The sequence below is a fragment of the Muscardinus avellanarius genome, assembly GCF_963383645.1.
Source record: "Muscardinus avellanarius genome assembly, chromosome: 3".
NCBI classification, from domain to species: Eukaryota; Metazoa; Chordata; class Mammalia; order Rodentia; family Gliridae; genus Muscardinus; species Muscardinus avellanarius.
This window is the reverse complement of record NC_137788.1, coordinates 160,034,168-160,057,538: the sequence shown is the minus strand read 5'-3', so window position 1 is coordinate 160,057,538 and position 23,371 is coordinate 160,034,168. Positions and strand designations below refer to the sequence as shown.

General features: G+C 44.3%; 1 protein-coding gene across 1 annotated transcript in view; it reads right to left on the bottom strand.

Moving 5' to 3' along the window:
* LRRK1 (leucine rich repeat kinase 1) overlaps window positions 1–23,371 on the bottom strand; it is a gene marked incomplete at its 3' end in the record, with an annotated part of 142,276 nt that overhangs the window by 91,756 nt on the left and 27,149 nt on the right. The window contains exons 2-3 of the mRNA XM_080693037.1: window positions 11,526–11,689; window positions 393–564 (exon numbers count right to left, since the gene is read on the bottom strand). Coding sequence (XP_080549163.1) covers window positions 393–564; window positions 11,526–11,689 — 336 coding nt within the window. The remainder of the gene's footprint in view (window positions 1–392; window positions 565–11,525; window positions 11,690–23,371) is intronic.

The following is a 23,371-nucleotide window of genomic DNA, read 5'->3' as shown; positions in this document are numbered from 1 at the left end:
CGCCTCCCAAGCACGGGGATTACAAGCGTGCGCCACTACGCCCAGCCTGCCCTTTTTTTTTTTTTTTTTTTTTTTAAATAGCATTTCGCTCAGCATTTCGCTGAGGCTGGCCTTCAACCCATGATCCCCCGTCTCAGCATCCCAGGTACTGGGATTACAGGTGTGTGCCGGCGCCAGGTTTCATCTACCTTCTTTGTCAAGTGTGGGGTGTGAAGATCTCCCTGGGGAGTTCAGGGGAAGGAGACACAGGTGCGGTGCTGCTGTCGGGCCAGCTGGATGCCCCCGACTGTCTAATCTCATTATTGATAACAGTGTGAACAGAAATAAGTTTTGGTGGAAGCCTGCGCAGGGCCCTGAGAGGTGGTGAGGATCCAGCCCATGCCACAATTTACCTGCTAACGACTCAAGCAGTTCCTGCACAACGTCAGTGTGCCCAAAATGGGCCGCCACCACAGCCGGGTTGTCATCCGTGGGCTCCGTCGGTAGCTCCACCCGTTTCTCGGTGAGTAGGTACCGGACAGTCTCCAGATCCCCATGGGCGGCTGCGATGCTCAGGAGATGTCCCTGGTCAAAAGAGGACAGGGCGCCAATGAGTCTAGCTCTGTCCGGAGCTGCCAAGTGAATCAATTGAAACATTACAGAGACCCTGGGTGAGATTTGCTGCCCAGGCTCCAACACCGGCCACGCGTAGCCGCGCTTCCTGAAGCGCCGCTGCTTGGAGTGGGGGGTGGGGAGTAGAAACTCACATGTGATTTTATTTATTTATTTATTTATTTATTTATTTATTTATTTATTTAATTTTTGTGTTACTGGGGGTGGAACTCAGAGGCTTTCTACCTCCGCGCTATACTCCCAGACCTATTTTATACTTTATTTGGAAACGGGGTCTCACTACGGTGCTGAGGGCCTCACTAAGTAGCTGAGGCTGGCTTCGAACCTGTGCGATCCTCCTGTCTCAGCCTCCCAAGCACTGGGATTACAAGCATGCGCCACCACGCCCTGCTTCATGTGTGATTTTAAAAACCTAGTGTAAAAAAGCAAACTAGCTCATTGATAATTTTATATTCATTACATGCTCAAACAACAATTTTCTTTTGCAGTACTGGGAACTGAGTCCAGGAGTGCCATCACTGAGTTACACCCCCACCCCTTTTTATTTTATTTATTTATTTTGGTACTAAGGATTGAACTCAGGGGCATTCTACCTCTGAGATACACCCTAAGACCTTTTCATTTTTTTTTTTTATTTTGAAACAGGATCTTGCTAAGTTGCTGAGGCTGGGCCTTGAACCTGTGATCCTCATGTCTTAGCCTCCCAAGTCCTGGGATTACAGGAATGGGCCACAGCACCTGGATCCCTTTTTATTTTTTATTTTTGCAGTATTGGGGATTGAACCCAGGGGCATCTTACCTTTGAGCTACACCCCAGCCCAATTTTTATTCTTTATTTTGAAACAGGGTCTCACTAAGTTGGGGAGGGCCTCACTAAGTAGCTGAAGCTGGCAGTGAACCCAGATCCTCCTGTCTCAGTCTCCCAAGTACTGGGATTACAAGCGTGCACCACCATGCCTGGTTTTATTTTTTTTTATTTTGAGACAGGATCTTGCTAAGCTATGGTGTGCTAGCCTCAAACCTGGGAATCCTCCTTCCTCAGCCTCCCAAGTACTGAGATTACAGGCATACGCCACTATGACTAGCTGAAACAATGATTTTTAAATAGAAAAACAGATGAAAATTGGGAGGAGACAAGTTGGAAGGAGACAGCGGTGCCGCCAGCAATGTTTGTGCAAGGCCTGCTAGGTGGAAGAGACAGCTGAGCTTAGGGGCGCTGGTGTGTTTTCTGTCCTCCGTGAATTCACAATTGGGTTTGAGGCAGCCTATTCAGAAGAGAACCACCAGCCAGCAGATACTACTTGCTGGATGGTTTAGCAAACAAGTGTCTTTGAGCTGGGATGAAGCCCAGTGGTAGAGTCTTTGCCCAGTGTGCAGGAGACCAGTGGGTTCCACCTCCAGCACTAGGAAAAACAATACAAAAACAAAAGGAAAGAGAGAAAAAAGTGCCTTTGAAGATCACACTAGGGTGAGATACGCAGGAAGGGTGAGTGGGGCTCCAGGAGAGGGAATGCTCTTTACCAAGCTCTGAGCATGTTCCAGATGCGGCACTGAGTACTTTATTTACAAGGTCACCTTTAATCCTCACACCAGTCGTGCAAGGATGTTCTCTGTCCCTCTCCTAGACGAGGCAATAAAACACGCCGGTGGCCAGGGGGTTCGCTATTAGCAAAACTCTCTGGGATCTGAACTGGGGTCTGTGTTCCCTCCATTCTACCCAAGACCACCCGGAAATGGGAACATCTGGAGCAAGGCGCAGGTTCTGTACAAGGAGCGAATGGGCTGGCCTTGGGGGGGACGTCTGAGAAGTGCGTTGAGGGACAGCCTAAGGGGCTGAATTGTTGGGAGACAGTAAAGAGTCATCGATTTAATCAAGAAGAAGAAAAAAAACACTGCCTGCTACTCTGCCCAGGGCGGGGGCTCGGTAGCCCAGCCTTCCAGGAAAGCACTTGCACGGTGCAGAAAAGCCACAGTGATTGATTAAACAGACCACAACTCACAGCTGTCTAGACGCCAGTCGGTTACAGGCTTAAAAGCCCCATCGTCATGAGTCGATGCCACAGGGCCAGCCCAAGGCCAAGAGGGACCCGAGGGCCGGAAGAGCTGGAGCTGGCTCTGGCTGGAGACAGCGCAGAGGCTCTGCGGTATTTATTTTCATTCAGTATGAAATAAAAAACAGGCCTCTTGCTCAGTCTCCACCAACCAACGCCCTCTGCAAAGGAAAAATGTTCTCATGTGGCCTTCCAGAACATGTTTATCCACACTTAGGCACAGATAATCTGACAAAACCACCATGTTCTTTTGAGCTAACTCATCAAAATGTGTTATGAATAAGTGCCATACCTAGAAAAGTATAAATCTCTCAGTGCTCAGTTACCTGAGCTCCTACTCGACTGGCCCCTGACCAAGGAACAGAATACCAACACGCCCCTTTCCCGTCACCACCCTCCAGGAGGAACCGCTGTCCTGCCTTCCAATGTCATACATGTGTTTTTGCCAGCTTTCAAACATTATAAAAGTGGAATTTTTCTTCATTTATTTTTAACCTTTTTTTTTTTGCTGTGAAATGACTAGCCTTCACTCAGTTCTCCCCAATGATAACATCTTAGTCATCATCAAAACCAAAATGGTGGTGTTAGTACCATGCGGGTACACACGGTTCGGCCACTTTTTCACATGTGTAGATTTGTGTCTACAGCCCCACAATCAAGACACACAGCTTCCTTCACTACAGGAATCTCCTTCGGCATCCCACCTACTCTGTGATCCAGCACCCCTAGTCCCAGGCAACCGGGAATCTCTTTTCCACCTCTGTGTAATCGCAAAGTGGAATCAGATCAAATATGACCTTTGGAGATGGGCACTTTTCCCAGTCAGCATAAAGCCCTTGGTGCACCTCTGAGTCGCTCCATATTTCCACAGACTGCCTTCGCATTGTTGAGCAGTACTCCGCGGTATGTTCGACCACTCGCTAGCTCAGAGTTTTTTTTTTAAATTATATCTCACTTATGACTACTACAAATCAAGTTGATATGAATAATCATGCATGTCGTTTTGTGGGCCTTCATTTCTCTAAAATAAATGTTCAGTTCAGTTGCTGGGTCATAATATAAATGTATGTTTAGTTTCTTAGTAAATTACCAAATGATTTACAGTGTCTATATCATTGTACATTTTCACCAACAGCGTATGAAGGATAATTCTTTCCCTCCCTCCCTCCCTCCCTCCTCCTGTCTTCCTTTCTTTCTTTTCCTTCCTTCCTTTCCTGGGGATGGAACCCAGGGACATTCTATCTCTGAGCTACACCCTCAGCCTTACTTCTTTTTAATTTTTTATTTTGAAACAGGGTCTCCCTGAGTTGCAAAGAGCCTCACTCAGCAGCTGAGGCTGGCTGTAAAGGGCGATCCTCCTGTCTCAGCCTCCCAAAGGCTGGGGTTACGAGCGTGCGCCCACGCCTGGCCGCTTTCAATGTTTCATATTTTTGCCAGGATTTGGTATTATTGCTATTTGTTATTTTATCCATTCCAACAGGCATAGCGTGATTTCTCACCATGGTCTCAATTTGCACTTTCCTAGTGGCTAATGATACGTTTTGTTTTTGTTTTCCCTCTTTTCACGTGTCTATTTAAGCTCTGTGTATACTCTTCAGCAAAATATTTCTTCATGCATTCATACATTTCCTAACTGGATTGTTTGCCCTTTTCCCTTTTCCTTTTCCTTTTTTGGTACTGGGGATGGAGCCCACGGGTGTTCTACCTCTGCACTACATCTCCAGCCCTATTTTATTTTTTATTTTGAAACAAGGTCTCGCTAAGGTGCTGAGGGCCTGAGTTGCCGAGGCTGCCCACGAATCTGTGCTCCTCCGCGTCAGCCCCAAGCACCGGGATTTCAGGCAGGTAACACCATGCTCACCTAATTGTTTGCTTCTAGATGTTAAAGCTTTTGGAATTCTTTATATCTTCTGGAGATGAGCTCTTTGTTGGGTGTATAGTTAACAAGTTCTCTCCCTGTGTAGAGCTTGTCTTTTTATCCTCTTAATAGAGTATTTCTCAGAACAGAAGTTTTTGATTTGGGTGTGATGTCTGTGTCATTTTTTTATGGATCACTTCTTTTGTGAATTTCCTATGCAATCATGTCACATGAAAGTAGAAGATGGTTTTATTTTTTCCTCTCAGATGTATATGCCTTTTATTTCATTTCCTTACTGCTGCATGGGCTAAACCTTCCAGAAGTATATTGACGAGTATTATATTGCATTTATTAATCTTGTCAAGTAAGTGATTTAGGTCCCATTAATTTTTCTATTATTTTTGTTTTATTAATTTTTACTCTTATTTTTAGATTTCTTCTGTCACTTTGGGTTTGTTGTGCTCTTTTTGCAGGAGGAAGTTTACTGATTTGATCTTTTCTCATGGAAGCATTCAGTGCTACGAATCTCCCTCTCCACACTGCTTTGGCTTCCCCCCATGTGTTTTGACACACTGTATTTTCATCTTCATTAATGAAATGTATTTTTAATTCCTTTGAAGTTTCTCTTCCATCCACGGGCTAATTAAAAGTACATGGTTAGCTTCCAAGTGCTTGGAAACCTTCCCAGTATCTTTTTTGTTTTGGTGGTACTGGGGTTCCTGGAAGCCCTTCTACCTCCGGGCGACACTCCCAGACCTATTTTATATTTTATTTAGAAACAGGGTCTCCTAAGCCAGCACGGCTGGCTGCGAACCTGCGCGATCCTCCTGTCTGCGCCTCCCAAGCGCGGGGATGACAAGCGTGCCCACCACGCCCGGCGACCATTATCTTGTTGTTACTGGTTTTCAATTGGATTCCACTGAAGTTAGAAGACACATTCTATACAATTCCAGTTATTTAAAATTTGCTGAGGTTTGTTTCATGGCCAAGATAACGGTTTATCTTGACGCACATTCTGTGGATGTTTGAAATGAATGTATATTCTGCTACTATTAGATGGAGTATTTTATAATGTCGGATTTTGTTGGGCCATGGTGTTCTTCTATGTCCTTGGTGGTTTCCTGTTTTATTGTTTTATTAGTTGTTGACAAAGGGTGCTGAAGTCTCCAGCTAAAACTGTGGATCTGTCTAGTTCTCCTTTTAGTTATATTTTTTGTTTCAGGACTTTTGCACCTGTCATTTGTGCAAACATATTTAAGATTGCTATGTGTTTTCACGTGGATCAAGTCCTTTATGATGTAAGAACTCTTCCTGTCTATGATACTTTTCTTTGCTCTGAAGCCTTCATTACTCCGTGGCAATATACCTATTTCTACTTTAATTAGTGTTTGCATGATATTTTTTCCATTCATTTAACCTATGCAAGATATCGTATTCAGAGAGTTTTCCCACAGACAATATAGAGTTGCTTATGTTCTTTATTCACTCTGCAAAACTCTGATGTAAGTTTATGCATTTGGACCGTTTATTTTGATATAAGATTCAGACGGTAAGGCTTCAGTCTGCCGTGTTATTTTATTTGTTTTCTGTTTGTTCCCCTCTCGCTTCTATTTTTCTCCTGTCTTCCTGTGAACTGCTTATATGTTTTTGAATTCCATTTTGATTGACCTCCACAGTATTTTTGAGTATATCTCTTTGTATAGTTTCTAAAGTGGTTGCTATAGGTATTGCATTGTAGGAACTTATTAAAATATACTATTTTCAACATTTACCAGTTTTAGTGAAGTATAAAAAAATTCCCTCTTTGTGTCACATTACCCTTCTCTATTTATAAAATAACTGCATTGTCTTAAGTAATGTTTTAATTTTTGCTTCAATTTTCAAATATAATTTGAAGAACTAAAGATGAAAAGAAAATTTATTTTATTTGCCCATATTTTTGTTCTTATGTTCTTTCTGGGTCTTCCAAGATTTCTTATTTTGTCATTTTCTCTCTGTTTAGGGAGTTTCCTTTAGACATTCATTTAGGAGGGACCCTCTGAAAATTAATTCTTTTCGTTTCCTTTGTTCCAGAATGTCTTTATTTTATCTTCATTCTTGAACGCTTTTTTTCCCCCTGAAAATGACAAGTTTTTGCTTTCAGCACTACATTAATGTTATGCCCTTTCCTTCTGGTCTCTGGTTTCTGATGAGAAATTTACTGTTATTTGAAAGGCTTATTCCCCTAATGGCAATATTTCTCTCTGCTTGCTTTTTAGATTTTGGCTTGGTTTGCCTTTGTCTTAATAAGTTTGATTACAATGTGTTTGGAATGTATTCCATTGCATTTATCCTGTTTGAGATTCATCCAGCTCCTTGAATCTGTACATTGACATTGTTTTGCCGTTTGGTGGAAAATTTCAGCCACATTTACTTATTAAAATATTTTATTGGTATGTTGCAGTCTCACATCACAGTTCTGAGTGGCCGTGATGTAACGCACACAGTGCTTGTGAGCTCCCTGGCGCCCTCCCCAGCCCCTTCCCCATGGCATCGAGGTTGGCATTGGTGTTCCCACATACCGTGCGTAACATCAATGAAAGTGTTTCCTTTATTAATCCCCCCCCAACCTCCCCTGGACCGCCTCCCTCGCTCCACTGGGGCTTCTGCTCCATGACCTCAAGTCCCTCTTGAATCCCGATCACTCCCTAGCTCCCCATATGGGAGAAAACAGATGACTCTCATTTTCTGTGACTGGCTAATCTCACTTAACATAATGTTCTCCAGGTCCTTCCATTGTCCTGCAAATGACATAATTTTGTTCTTCTTTATTGCTGGGTAGAATTCCATTGTGTGTATATGCCATAATTTTGTGATCCAGTCATCTGTTGATGGATACCCGGGTTGGTTCCATAATTTGGCTCTTATGAATTGTGTCTCTATAAACCAGATTCTATAAACAAAACAAATAGTGTTTCTATACACATGCATTACTATAATATTGTTACTTCAATTCCTTTGAAAAGATGCTCAGGAGTGGTATAGTTGGAGCAGATGGTAGATTTATTCCCAGTTTTCTGGAGAATCTCCACACTGATTTCCAGAGAGTTCAGCTGATATTTCTTTAAGTCTTCTTTCAGTCCTGCCTTCTTTTAATCCTGACTAGAGTCGTCGTCGTCGTCCTCCTCCTCCTCCTCCTCCTCCTCCTCCTCCTCCTCCTCCTCCTCCCCCTTTCTCTCTCTCTACCCCTCCCCTCCCTCCCTTCGTCTCTTTCCAGATTGGCTATTTTTTATTGTTCTACCTGCAAAGCTCACTGATTCCCTCCTCTTTCTTCTTTCTCTCTGCTTTTCTTTCTTTCTCTCTTTTCCCCTCCATCTCCAGATTGTCTAATTTTTATCATTCTATCTGCAAAATTTCCTCCTCTTCCTATTCCTTCATTTCTCTCTCTGTCTCTGTCTCTTGGCTGATATCATCGTTAAACACCTTCATCTATTATATTTTATTTTAAACTTTGCATTTAGCTCTACTTGTATCCTTTCTTTCTTTGGTGAGGCTTCTATTTTTTCCTGATGCTTTTTATTTTTTATTTTTGCTGGTCTAGGGATGGAACCCGGAGGCATTTTACCTCCAAGTTACACCCCCTGCACTATTTTTTATTCTTTTTAATTTGAAACAGGGTCTCACTAAGTTGTGGAGGACCTCACTAAGTAGCTGAGGCTGTCTGCAAACTGCAATCCTCCGGTCTCAGCCTCCCAGATGCTGGAATTACTAGCGTGCGCCACCATTCCTGTCTATCTTTTCATTTTTTAAAAGTGTGCTCACACTTGCTCACTGGGGCATTTTTATGATTTCTATTTTAGAATACTTCTCAGATATTTTCTAACGTTGAAGTCATCTTGTTTTTGGCATCTGCTGGTTATCTTTTTTATTGACTTTGGCATTCTTTTGGTTTCTGGTGTGAGCTTCTTTGCATTTTTTTAGAATCAGGAAGCTGTGGGGGATATATTTTTAATGCTCTAGTTCTCATTTAAATCTTACGTTTAGGGTCTACTATCTGCTCTGGTGGGTGGACAGCAATACCACCTCATAACTGCTGTGGGTGGGTGGAAATCCGGGGACTCTAGTCAGGATCAATTGATACCCACTGGGGAGGGACTCCTTGATACTACTGTGCAGGGGTGAGGGTTCAGGCTCATTATCACGCTTGCTACCATTCTTCCCCAATGAGGAGCAGGAGGGGGGAGGGGGAGGGGGGAGGGGGAGGGGGAGGGGGGAGGGAGGGAGGAGGGGGAGGATCTCATTACTGCCAGGTAAAGATGACAGTCCAGGCTTCCCACCTGGCCTCCACTGATGGGGTTGGGAGATTGATTACCCCCTGGTGGTGAATAATATCCCAGGTCCCCACCCTGGAGGAATGGATAATTGGGGAAGTTTGCTGCAGTCTGGAACTTCGCTGACACAACGTTAAACCTTCCGTTAAAATGTCCAGATGTCCATGAAGGTCTACTCACTTATTTTCAGTAAATTTCCCTCCTTTTCCCATGTTGCATAATTTCTATTGTTCTGTCTTCAAAGTTCATGATCCTTCCCTCTGCCTTCTCTCTTCTAGAGTTGAGACTATTTTTTTTTAAACCACCTGCCCCTTGCAGGTGAGCGAGGGCCGGGGCTGCAGCATTTATTTCTGTGGTGCTGGCTGCGGTAGGTGGGCTGTTGCTCTCAGCTCTCTGCTGGCCCCTTGTCTTGTCATTAAGTTCAAGAGAACAGGTTTACTTTGGCTTTTTACCTGCCCCGGTTTGTGTTTCTGGGTTACCACCTTCTCCAGCATCCAATCAGAGATGTGTGAAGTAAAAAGAAAGCCCCCAATTTGCCACAGTGGCTCCCGCGAGTCCCGTGGCCATTCGCTGGTCTCTCTTCATCATCTTCATCATTCTACCTTCTAGAGTCTTCTGTTCATTTTAGATGCAATAACCAAGGGTTTAGGTACACTTACTGAAATGGGAAACTGCTCTATCGTCCCTTCATCTTACTGGAAGCAGAATCTTTCCCCTTTTTAGTTAAACTATATTAAAAGTTTTTCCCAAACAGACTGTTTTGTTCTGTTGGAGTGCTGCGCGATATTCTAGGGCCGGGACATTGTGAACTTTATGTAGCCGGCTCCTCCTGTGGAAGGGCGGTCCTTGACATACGCGCAGTGAATTGGTAATTGGAGGGATCCCAAGTGCCCTCCCCTCAGTGATTTTCAAGCACATTGTACCCCCAATCTCTTACATCTCTGAGAATAGGATAGAGGTTTAAGAATCAAATTATTTCTAGGAAACCACTGGAGACACGGTAAGCCTATGCTCATCAAAGTCGTGCAAATACAGCGCCAATAAAGAGTGTCCACGATGCGTTTGTATGACTTTGACTCTCACGATGATGTCTAACTACAGTACACCAATAGAAGTGTATTGCAAAAGCGTGTCCATGGTAACACCCGATTCTTATTCAAGCCTAAGAACATGCATTAGCCCTCTTGGAAGGTTAGCGGGAGGATTAACTGGCATGAGCTTTTTGGAAAACAGATTTTTTTGCACGTGTCCAAAACTAAAAAAATGCTCATACTCATATTCTCAATCCCTACACATATGAGCTAGCAAGACAGCCCAAAATAAGGAAAAATTGGGCAAAAACATTTAATACATCATTTATATTAGTAAGAAACTAGAAATGACCCAAACAGCCAACTAAGAGGAGAAGCTGGATAAATGATGAACTCTCCATCAGATGGAATATTATGCAGCTTTGAAGGTGATGCTTTTAAGGAATTTATAGTCATAAAGAAAAAAGAACATATTATGCATATACATATACAGAAGTATATTGAAAGGAATATATATGTCTGGGTATGGTAGCTCATCATGCCTGTAATCCCAGTACTTGGGAGACTGAGGAAGGAGGATCATAGGTTCCAGGCCATCTTCATCAATTTAGCAAAACCTTATTTCAAAATAACAAATAAAAAGGGGCTGGGGTATATCTTAGAGATAGAATATCCCTGGGTTTAATCCCTAGTAAAAAAAAAAGTATATATATGATATGAATGCATCTCTATTAGAAACAATAATGTATGCTCAGGTCAGCATGCTGGAAGAAAAATATACCAAAACTGCTAAGTGAGACTGAATATATTAGAAACATGGTTACCATTTTATTCTTTTCCCTCCTACTTTTATAGATCTTCTAACTTTCTTTTTTTAAGCATCTATAATTTTTATTTTTTTATTTTATGTATTTATTGTTTTTGGTATTGGGGGTAGAACCCAGAGGCCTTCTTCCTCTGAGTTACCCCCCCCCAGCCCTATTTTATGTTTTACTTTGAAACAGGGTATAGCTAGGCTGCTGAGAGCCTCACTAAATTGCTGAGGCTGGCCATGAATCTGTGATTCTCCTGTCTCAGCCTCCAAAGTCCTGGGATTACAGGCGTGAGCCACTGCACCCAGCAAGCATGTGCTATTTTTATAATGAAATAAATATGTGAAAAGGACTCTAGCAGGTTAAGTCTGCATAGAGCATATTATTTTATTATTATTATTTTATTATTATTTTTTGTGGTACTGGGGATAGAACCCAGGGGCATTCTACCTCTGAGCTACATCCAGCCCTATTTTTTATTCTTTATTTTGAAATAGAGTCTCACCGAGTTGCACAGGGCCTAAGTAGTAGCTGAGGCTGTCCGCGAACTGCGATCCTCCTGTCTCAGCCTCCTGAATGCTGGGATGACAAGTGTGCACCACCAGGCCCAGTGAGCATTTTCTTTTTGACATTTAGGCCACCCCGGCCCTGTCCCTCAAGGGCATGACATTGAAAAGTTGGTGGGGGCGCCTCTGCCGTGACCTGAGATGTCAACTTGGACGGCGCCCACAAGTTGGAAATGAGGTACTTCCACAGCACAGCAGAAAGTCCCCATTCAGAAGGGGCCAGTAGGAGACAACTGGGGCAGTGACCCTGGGCGGCGTGGCCCCGGGGACCCGCGTCCACCCTACCTTTTCCAGCTGGGACACGCTCTCCTCGCAGGCCTCCACGATGAGCCGGCGGGCCCCGCTGGGGTCGCCCTTCTTGTAGGCGGTGCGGATGTCTTCTGTCCTGGGGGACTGCGCTGTGGAGTCCCCGCCTGGCGCGGACAGTTTGCTGCCCATGTTCCTGGCACCTGTGTGGAAGAAAGCATACGCGCGGTGTCACTGTCAGCGGAGAGGACAGCAGAGGGATGAGCCGGCCATGACATAATGCTGGGGCTGAAAGAGGAGAGCGGTCGGCCTTGACGTGCGGTGGTCACCAGGCTCCCATCACCATGGGGATCCGCAGCCCTTGGGGAGAGACTTGCCGGGGCTGGTGGGGAGGCCGGGCTGTCTGAAAAGGCACCAGGCAGCTGAGCAGAGCTCAGAGGCTTCTGCCGCACGCCTGCCACCTGGAGCTATTCCAGGGCCTGCGAGCTGCTGCCTGCTGCCTGGCGGATATCACAGGCAGCAGAGGAGGAGCAGGGGCCTTGGTGGGAGAGCTGGTGGCCCCTTCAAATCACCCTACGGCTGCATCCTTCAGAGCGATAGACTGATTCCCAGGATGTGCAGCTGTGTGGGCTTTCCTAAGCCCCTCCCTGCCTAGAACCCCCCCCCCCCAAAGAAAGGACACAGGATTTGGGATTGGCAGCTCACACTCCACATCTGCCCTGCACAAACATGCTACGCCACAGTCTTGGGCAACCCCCTGAAACTCTGGGCATCCACATATCCTTGGACCACAGGTTGCCCTGAAGGTGCCTCCCAGCTCTGTCAACCTCGTTATCTGAACTGTGGCTTTGCAGCAGGAGCACCCCATTTTCTAATAGTGGAGACTGGTCTGAACTGGGGGAGTGAAGGCTCGGGGCTGCTCCAGGTCCACTGAGCTCCTGGTGATGCCTGGGAGCAGAGGCCAGCCTTGTGGAAGGCTGAGTCCCATAGGGGCAGTCAGTAAACACACAGGATGCCGAGCAGCTGGGAAGGAGCCAAGCATCGTGCTGGGTGTTAAAGACTCAGAGCTAAAGGAGATGAGCTCCTACCCTGACCAACATCCCCTTCTAGAACAGGGGTTCAAAATTAGGAGGTCTGTGGGTTCCAAAAGGATGACAACAAGGATTCAGACGCTCCCGGAACATCTCAGAGTTGTACACAAACCTGGTGTGTGTGTGTGCGTGCCTGTGTGCAGGTACATACATTTCTCCTAGGAGAAAATTCAAGGCTTCTACCAGATTTCTAAGTGGGTTCCTGAACCAGAGTTAAAGCTTTATCACTATAGATGTTACAGAAAGAACAACAGAAGCTGTAATGATGGAGGAGCTAAATTCTGATTGTGTTGAGTGATAGCAGAAATAGGAAGAGATTCTTCATTCTTGGCCAAACCTGCAAAGCAGTAAGAGGAAAATGGGGCTGATGTTTGGTCTCTCTGCTCCCAGGCTGGGGGTGATCTGCCCATCTCCCGGCTGTCTCTTTGAAGGGATGAATAAAACAGGCTTTATTTTTAAACAGGATTTAGTTTTTTAAAAATGGGAATGTTGAGTTAAATGGGCTTCCAAACTTACACATCACAAAAGAAAATCACATAACAGCTTAACATTTTGAAAAAATTTCAAAAATTATATATATATATATATATATATATATATATATATATATATATATATATATTTACAATAGAATATGCTATAATTTGGATCTTAAATGTCCCCCAAAGGCCCATGTGTTTAAAGCTTATTCTGAGGAAGGTTCTAGAGTCAGTGATGCGGCCTTTCAGGGGTGTGGCCTACTGGGAGATTTTTAGATAATCCAAAGGAGGAGAGTTGAAAAATGTTCATGAATTGATTTCAGGATTTACTGGACTAAACAATCTGAGGCACAGTGACTACTCACAGTAAAAAGCAATGAAGTATTGATCGATCCATGAAATGACGGATAGGGATCTCAAAAACATAATGCTGAGTGGAAAGGACTTTGCACAAAACGACGCCATTTATATCATCTTCTAATTTGGGTCAGAAGAAACTATCAGAAGAGTGGGTTGAGGGAGAGGGCAGGCGGTGAAGCGTATGGGGAGGGCATGAAGACAGCGCCTGGGTTGATGGTCCCGGGTGGAGTCTGCATTACACAGATGCTGTTCTTGTCAAAACTATCAAAAGGTCCCTTCCAGAGCACCACATTTCACCTTACATACATTTTAACAAAAGGGCACTTATAAAAATCACAGGCCTCGGTCCATAATATGCATACCGAAGTATGGCAGAAGTATACAGATATTTGCAGCTTTTCTATGAGATGCATTAATAATGGGAGATACAGGAATTCAAGAGAGTGCTTTTCAAACGCGTTGCCGGTAGGCTGGAGGTGTGCAGACATGGGTGCCCGTGAATTCCATCACTTTGATACTATTGCATTTTTGAAAATTTTCACAATAACACACTGGGAGAAAAGGTGAGTCATAATAGCATACCCCGAATAGGGTGTGCCATGTGACACCCTACCAACGCAGAGGACGCCTGCTTACACAGTAAAGTCCTCATGAGCACCGAGGCGCCTTATAATACCTGAGCCATGGTTTGCCTGGTTTCCAAGGCTACTATTCTGAGAATCCCTGAAAATGGGTGATCAGCACACAACTGGCCTCGATCCTGAAATGCCCATGTTGGATTATGAGGTCTGAGTGAAGATTCATAATTTTTTGGGGGGAAAGGTGGGGAGCTGGGTATTTTTGGAAAAATGGAACCAGAAAAAAGCTTAGCGTGTAAGCAGTGACACATGTGAATAAGGCAGCTTCTCTTCCCTAGGCACGCCAGCAGTCTCATTAATTATTGACAGTCAGAGACCCTGAGACATCTGAGCGCAGACCAGAGAGGGGAGGCCATCGGTGGGGGGGAGGAGGAGGAGGAGGAGGAGGAGGAGGTCAAGGCAGCTGCAGGGCCTGCATCAGAAAGCAGGCATTTCATTATGTCACGGCTTGTCTTTCAGAATTAAACAAATGCCCTCCTTCCCCAGGAAGAGGCAAGTGTGCCTGTGTGTCTGTGCATACTTGCACACGTGTAAGAGTAGCTGACAGAGAACCTCTTCTGCTTGAGTTAGGGGCAGAAACATGCAGTTAAGACCGTAAACCCAAGTGCCCTGGAGGTGGGACCTGGGTCCTGTATAGGTCACAGGGTGTGTGCAATTTTATTTTAACATGATCTTTCAATAAGGCCTATGTAAGTGAAATCATGGACACTGAAGAATCTAGAACCTCTTTTTACTTTGAATGGTATTGCGCTTTCCAGTTTTGAATCTGATTTTCTTAAGATGCGTGGCCAACGCGCGTCCTCTCTCCCCGGCCTGTGAGCCGGGGCTCTTGTCTGATCAAATTGTTGGGAGGACAGGATGGGAAAACATGAGTTAATGCGTATGCAGTTAATTTTACCTGCCAACCTCATTTAATTTCCAGAAACTATAAAGAGAATGGTTAACGCTTATTTAGACTGAAAGAAAAAAAGCCCAAATCTAATAATAAGCATCAGGAACGGGCTGTGGGGATTAGTGACAGAATCAGGAAATACTTTTCTTCTTTCTTCTCCAAGTTCTTTGGAATGGAATGATGTGACTGCCTTCTTTAAAATTTTAATAAATCACTCAGGTAAGAAAGAATACATCACATATGCACTAAAAATAAATAATACAGAAATGTATCCTATAAAAGGCAGAACCTCTCCTTATCAACAAAAAAAAGGTTTTTGCCAAAAGTATCATAGTTTTATATTTGAGAATTGGTGACTGGTGAGCGGATCCATACTACTGGAGATGATTCAGTTATCTACCTGCTTATTTTAATGCAGTTATCTATATTTATTCACTGACTTCTCCATAATATACCCTTCACACAGAAGAACATCACAGCTCTGAATGTCTTCCTCACACAAGCTTGGAATTCATATGAAGACATAGAAACCTCCCAGCTTATTCTAGTTCAAGGCATTAGTGCCCCAAATAACTGGCAAGGACGAGTAGGAAAATTATAGTAGGACATCAAAATATTAACGTTTTTTAAGAAAACATTTAGTTTCAATTTTTAAAAGAATAAACATTTTTAAAAATTTAAAATTTCTAAATTGTCGTTTTTTTGTGGGTTTTTTTTTTTTTTTTTTGGTGGTACTGGGGTTCCTGGAAACCCTTCTACCTCCAGGCTATACTCCCAGACCTATTTTTTATATTTTTTTAATTTGGAAACAGGGTCTCCTAAGCCAGCGCGCGCGGCTGGCTTCGAACCTGCGCGATCCTCCTGTTTCTGCCTCCCAAGCGTGGGGATTACAAGTGTGCGCCAACACGCCTGGTGTATAAATTGTAGTTTTAAAAATTGAAAATTAAAATATTTTTGTTTTGCATTGTATTCAATTAAAATATTTGTTTTGTATTGTTTGTGTATAATGTGTTTTGTACATAATAATGTGTCAATTTTATAAAAATTGAAAATTAAAATATTTTTTGTATATTATAATCTGTGTCATTATTTTTCTATATAGCAATGGATATTTCAAGAACACACACCACACACACACAAACACACACAAACATGCACGCATATGTACCCATCTCACGTGCTTTTTTTCTTTTTTTTTTTTTTGGTGGTGGTACTGGGGTTCCTGGAAGCCCTTCTACCTCTGGGCTACACTCCCAGACCTATTTTTATATTTTTATTTGGAAACAGGGTCTCTTTCTTAAACCAGCGCGGCTGGCTTCGAACCTGCGCGATCCTCCTGTCTCCGCCTCCCAAGCACGGGGATTACAAGCGTGCGCCATGACTCCTGTAGTCTCTCACGTGCTTTTTAACGCAAATTAATATGCTTAACCAACCACTTAATTAAGTAAAGGAAGAAGAGGGTAAACCAATAGCACGGTTCTTTTTAAAAAGGTTTAGTGATGTTCCTTGTTTGATCTTATTAGACTCAATCAGTAATAGGAAGCAGAGAGTGCCCGCTCTAACTGCAGCAAAGAGCCCCGGCTGTGGATCTAGCGCACAGCCTTATTTGAGAACACAAGAAGCGACTGCAATAAACTGCGCTAATGAGTGCAGTGTTCTTGGCGGATGAGAAGTATCGGTACCAACTATATCCAGGTATTTCAATGTGCTGGACATGGATGCCTAATTAATATTTATTATGCAGAGAAGCATTTGGCTTAAAAACTAAAATATTTAAAAACCTGTACAAGCATTTTGTCCTTGGTAATCATTTTCAATTTACTCTTCTTTTTACCAATATACCTTCAGCACGTTGCTGTCCCATGTAGTCAGCCATTTCTAGGAGAAATAAAGTTAGTTGCCAATAACCTGATCTCTAAATACCATTTCAGCAGTTCATATTTTCTTTAAAAAAAATCTGCTGATAGAATTCTGATGATAGAAAAACTAACAGAAATTATTGTTATCTTTCAGTCTTCAGGGGTTGTAAGGAAAGAGAATTGTCCACATGCTAGAGTAACAATCGGCTGTGAAATCCACGGCACTCATTTCGGCGGCTGCCCGCCATTCAGGCACACCTCCAACACACCGCCTTTGTCCATCTCTCAGAACAGCCCGTCCTGACGTCATTTCTACCTGTTCTGCTAGCTCACGATTCACAGAATCATTTCTCCTGACACAATAATTAAAATAAGCTTCTCTACCGCTTGTTATATTCTACAAATTGGAGACAATAGAGAGGTGATAGGAAAATGGCTTTAATTATGGGAGTTCTAATGTTGGCCGTGTGTGTGTGTGTGTGTGTGTGTGTGTGTGTGTGTGTTCCCCTCAAAATTAAACAAACAGAATACAACAACATCAACAAAAGCAAGCACGATGGAAGGCAAATACTGCCTGTCAACTCCAAACGCATGGATCCTCACCCTCGAGACGTGTTTGTCTCTTTGAAATGACACCGCTGTTTGCTTTGCAGATACGTGGCTTTTTTTGTGGTTGTTAATTCCATTCACCTCCATCAACAGAGCAGCAAAAAGTCAAAGGACCCATCACCCCCCAGCTCATGGCGGAGCAGACACAAGTAAACTTGAGATGCCACCAACCTGCTCATAGTTGTTTAACCACCTTCCTGCGCCATCTCCACCGAGAGTCCCCAGCGGCCACCGCGGCAGGGCGGTGGGACGAGCCTCCCCAGAGCAGGTGCCCTCACAGCCTCTGCGGCCTGGCTTCCGTCCTTCAGCCGGCTGGATGCCCCTCTCTTTCCCAGATATCACTCCGAGGTTTTAGCCCTAGCAGCAGTTTTCGTCTCTGGGTCGCATTACCGTGAAATCCAACCCTTTCTCTCTTTGGGGAAGATGCCGAGATTGCTGGGTGTGCGTGGGGGTGACAGAGCCCCCAGGGTGACCCTCGGCGCAATCCCTGCTGCCTCCAGATGGCTGGTATGCAGCTCCATCCCGCCAGCATCAGAACAGAAAGTGAAGAGAGAGGAGAGAGAGGGCCGGGCTGGAGCTCACACCAACCAGCACTAGCTTGAGGCCAGCACAGCTTTCTGGCACAGACTTGCAACTTCTCTGTTCACCAAATCACTGGGAAATTTTTTGGGGGGGGTGTATTGGGAATTGAACCCAGGGGCATTATATCTCTGATTTGCACCCCAACCTTTTAAATTTTTAAATTTTGAAACAGAGTTTCACAAAGGTTTTGAAGCTGGTCTCAAACCTGCGATCCTCCTGTCTCAGTCTCAGTATTGGGATTACAGGTGTGTGCTACCATGCCTGGAGGAAATTTTTAATAAAAGAAGATGGCTGTGTGTGTGTATGTATAAGCAGAAATATATATATATATATATATATATATATATTTAGGAATATACATATATAAACGAATACATGTGTGCATGTGCGCGCGCGCACACACACACACACACACACACACACACACACACACACACAATGCGATAGTGAGAATATGTGTCCAAATCCCATTTTTTCTTTAGTAATTCTTAACATGATATGTTCTGTTCACTTGACACAGGGAAAAATTTAAAGGCTTATAGCATTCACTGTTGGCTAGAGGGTGGTGAATTTGGCACTTTAGTATGTCAGCCAGTGTGGGAGCCCTCACAAATGACATGAATATTTCAGAAAGCAAAAGGAAAGTTCTCTATAATGAGATCCAGCAGGAGATTCTGCTGGTTTCCCTGTGGTTTCATCTTAGAAGAATTAACCTGCAGAATAACGCAGAACAGACAAAAGATCCATTCCCAAGTTTCAACACTAGGCCCTGCAGAGCCACTGGCAACCACAGAGGGGACTAGGACTGCCAAGGAGGGAGGGCGCGGCCGACAGGAAATCGATGCCTGGGCATCACGGGAACGGCATAATTTATATCGTTGAATTCACTGCTCATGGTAATGCGATGATGAAGGTATCCTGGTTGCATTTTTCAAAGGATGGAGCCAAGGTGAAGACACTGGCTCACGAAGGAGTTGTACAACTAGAAAAGGGCAGGGCCAGAGTGGAAGCTGCACTTTCTGACTCCAGACCCCATAGAGTCCCCACTCTTCTGCTGCCTAATGCAGGACCCTCCAGGGACTTCCAAGTGAGGGACTGCCGCGCTGCTATTAAACCATCAGCAGATGATGGGTAAAGAAAATCAATCAATCAATCAATCTTTCTCTCTCTCTCTCTCTCTCTCTCTCTCACACACACACACACACACACACACACACACACACACACACACCCAAATTTTAGCCATAAAAAATGATGTCATTTGCAGGAAAATATATGGAACTGGAGAACCTCGTGCTAAGGGAGGCCAGCTGGACTCAGAAAGTCATATGTGGAAGTTAAAAAAGGAGAGAAGAGAGACACCTTGGGAGTTAGGAGAGAGACTGGTGATGTGGGACGGGATATGGGAAGGAACGCAAACCACCACGCAGATGTGAGCGTCTCCCCATGAGTCTCACTGTCAGGGAGAGGGCGGAGGGAAGGAGCGGAGGGAAGGAGCGGACCAACTGTGATGAGCGTAACTGAATGTGCTGCTATGAATCCCACGCTCACGGCTAATTACAACACACCACCACCAACAACAACAACAAAAAAAAACAGAAAACTGATAAAAAGGAGGTTGAAGGAGAAGTATGGAAACTATCATATTAAGTTAAAGCACAGAATACGGGACACATACGCTAAAACATCAGGGGAAACACGTAACAGAACAATGAGCAACGCTTTGAAAGTCGACATAATGAAAGCATTTGTCCCAGGTAGAGATTCTATGTAACTAAAAGGCATTGAGGTGTGTGTGTGTGTGTGTGTGTGTGTGTGTGTGTGTGTGTGTGTGAGAGAGAGAGAGAGAGAGAGAGATAGATCCTAATGAGTACAGATAATGAATTTTTAATTTATGTACTTATTTTGGTAGTGGAGATTGAACCCAGGGGCATTCTACCTCTGAGCTCTATCCCTAGTCCTTTTTGTTTTTTATTTTGAATCAGGTCTCACCACGTTTCTGAGGCTGGACTTGAGATCCACTTATCTTGCCATTTTTTTTTTGTCTAAATTGAGTCTGTGTCTCTGTCAGTGTGTCTGTCTGTCTCTCTGGGTGCCTCTCTTGTTCTCTCTGTCCCTATCTCAAGAAAACCCGAAGGTACATGCATAAATAATAACAGTGGTTGCCTTCAGTAGGTGACATGTTTAGAGATTTTTTCCTACTTGTGTTTCTCTCTGTTATCCTTTTTTCTTCTTTTATTCACTGAGCTGACATTCTTTCGAAATTAAGAAAAAAACATATTAAGAGGCAAAATATAGCCTGCCAAAAAAAAGTTGACTATTTTCAACCTGGATTAATGAAGTGGCTCTGCTATGGGATTATCTACATGGAAGTAACTGTTTGCTCTTAGACACCAGACTGGACTCTGTTGCTTTAAAGAGGGGGGGGGGACAAAGAAAAGCCCATAGAGCAGTAATTGGCACAGGTGTCCTAGATTTTAAAAGATACAATGGTCTATCCTGTATCAGCACGTATCAGCAATTGACACCTTGTGTGCAGCCTGGGCGGGGGCTCTGGGAAATGCCCTGCCTGCACCCGCTGTCCTCCCAGCGGCTCTGGGTGGTTGGGGAAGCTGCCCCCACTTGGACTCTGGACATCAAAGCCCTACCTTTTGTGTCCTAGACTGTTTGTTCTTGAGCAAACATGAGGCTCTTATTGGGCGCTGATGTGCTTGGCAAGGACTTGGTAACTAAAAGGTGAGATGAATCTGCTCATTGGATGGAAAAGCCAAGCAGAAGACAGAAAACACTTCCTCCATGATTTTATTTTTTTGCATCAGCCAAGAGAAACACAGCAATACAGAGCTACAAAGACTAACCCTTTCCTAAACTTAGTTCCTTTTCTAAAAACTCGGTTATTTATTGTGCATTCATTCTATAGATATTTAATACCTCCTGGGTGCTGAGCTAGACTCCGGAGACAAGGCTTGCTGAGACAGACAGGCAGGGACAGCTTGAGTGTGAAGCCATATTCTTCCCTGAGTTTGCTTCTAAACATCTCCAGCAGAAACCATGCCCTTTGCCCAGTGGAGGGTGCTGGAGGGATTTGGGATGGTCAGCAGATAAGAACTGAGCTGGTAAAGAAGGAAACACCATCGATCTGAGAAAATGACAATCCTAGAAATAGGATGTTCCTGTTACTTCAGGAACACCACATACAATGGTAAAACCTGGAGAAATGAAAAATTAAAAAAAAAATTCTTAGTGTGATCTTCAGAGGTGATTATGGGTATAAACACTGAACAGTTCCGCCGGGCGTGGTGGCGCACACTTGTAATCCCCGCGCTTGGGAGGCTGAGACAGGAGGATCACACGGGTTCAAAGCCAGCCTTAGCTATTTAGTGAGGCTCTCAGCAACTTAGTGAGACCCTATTTCCAAATAAAATATAAAATAGGTGTGGGAATATAGCCTGGAGGTAGAAAGCCCCTGGGTTCCACCTCTGGTAGCACCAAAAATAAACACTGACCAATTAAGGTGCTGTTTGACATAGCAAACTTGCTTCTTGGCAATCAACTCCAAAGAATGATTCGACGTGTTTAAAAGGGGCTCCGCAACACTCAAAACAAAACAATATACATAAATAGGCTGACCACGGTATTGTTTAGCAAAGGAATGGAGGTCGAGCCAATTATGAAATGCATTAAGTTAGACAGGCAGCAGCTGTACACACAAGAACACCAGCCGGCATAGAGACCCCCAAATGATGGCATGGTGTTTTCCCATGTGGGGGATCTCAGGCCATTTCCTTGACTTTTTTTTTGGTATATTTTCTAGTCATTTCACTGTTACTACTCTAATGACCAAAACTGGCTTTAAAAATATGATTTTCAGCTTAGCAGAGTCAATTTTCTAACTGAACTCAACTTCTTAGCAAAGATGAGCACAAAGGATGGAGAGAAGACCTCAGATGAAAGGGAGCGTCCAAGTCGAGGCCCCAAGCTTTCCCCAGCAGCGTCTCCTACTGAGAACCACCTTAAATAAAAGCCTGGCAGCAGAAGGGAGACCTGTATTCAGACAGGCAGATTTGGGCTCAGATCCAGCTTGACTCCTTAGCACCTTCCTGGTCTCTGGTATGGATTTAAGATGTCGACATCTTACCATCTTCTTGTAAACTGAAAATGGCAGAATTAAAAGATATTACAAAAACAGGTGTGGAGGCACACACGTATAATCCCATATTTGGGAGGATGAGACGGGGGGATCGCAGGTTTGAGGCTGGCCTCAGCAACTTAGTGAGACACTGTTTTAAAAATGAAAAATAAAATGGGGCTGGGCATGTAGTTGTAGTTTAGAGGTAGAATATCCCTGGGTTCAAACTCTAGCAACACACACACACACACACACACACACACACACACACACACAGATATTGCACAATGCATTCTAAATGAATAAAAAAGAATGCCCGGGCATACAGATGGGCCCAGCCCTTAATCCTCATTTCAGATGTTTATGAGTCAGCTAAGTATACTTTCATTTTCTCTAGGGACCTCAAGTTTCTCCTCCCTTTTCTGGAAGAAGGCCTCGCCCCTTCCCTACTTATCAAAAGTGTCCTCCTCCCTTGGGGCCCAACACAGATGTTCCTCCCTCAAGAGGACTTGCAGAATTTCCCGCTGGGGCTCCTCCTTTTTCTCCCCACATGTGGTCTGACCTGGGTCTTGGGCTGTCACTCTGTGAGGGCGCCTGCCGGCCTCCTGCTCTGGCCTGCGCTGCCCACACACTGGGCTCCCTGTACTCACCTCCACGTGCCTAGCAAAGTACCCTGCACACAGTAGGTGCTCCTTAAGAGCTTCCCAACTTCAATTTGTTCACCCTCCAGAGCTCTCCACAGGCCAGGAAGGGGTTCAGCTATAATCCTGCCCATCTGCAGGATCATGCAGAATGGCCCCAGAGCTCAGAAATCTCCTGGTAAAAGAGGAGAATGATACCCTCGGGCCCTCTTGGATTTTCCTTTCCACAAATGGTTTCCTTTTGGCCCCTGGCCTGCCTTACCCCTGGCCTTTCAGGCTGTTCTCTGTGACACTTTTGGGCTCATATCAGGTCAAAGTTTACACTGTTTTGAGATAAGATGCTTGGGCCCATCATGCGAGGGTCTGAGACTTTGGTCATGCTCACTATCCAGGAATACAGGTCTAGATGGTATTTGCAAGGAAAGAGGCCCCAGAGCCCGGAGAGCTCCCAAGAAGGATGGAGGAGTGGGGTCATGTCACACACACCTCACCCACCACAGTTTTCAGCAGCTCTGGGTCCCTGGTGTGTTTCTACTGCCTCTTCTATGATCCCTCCTTCCTTTTGCCACAAAACTGAGCTAGGCAGCACCTAGGTCAGAGGGTTT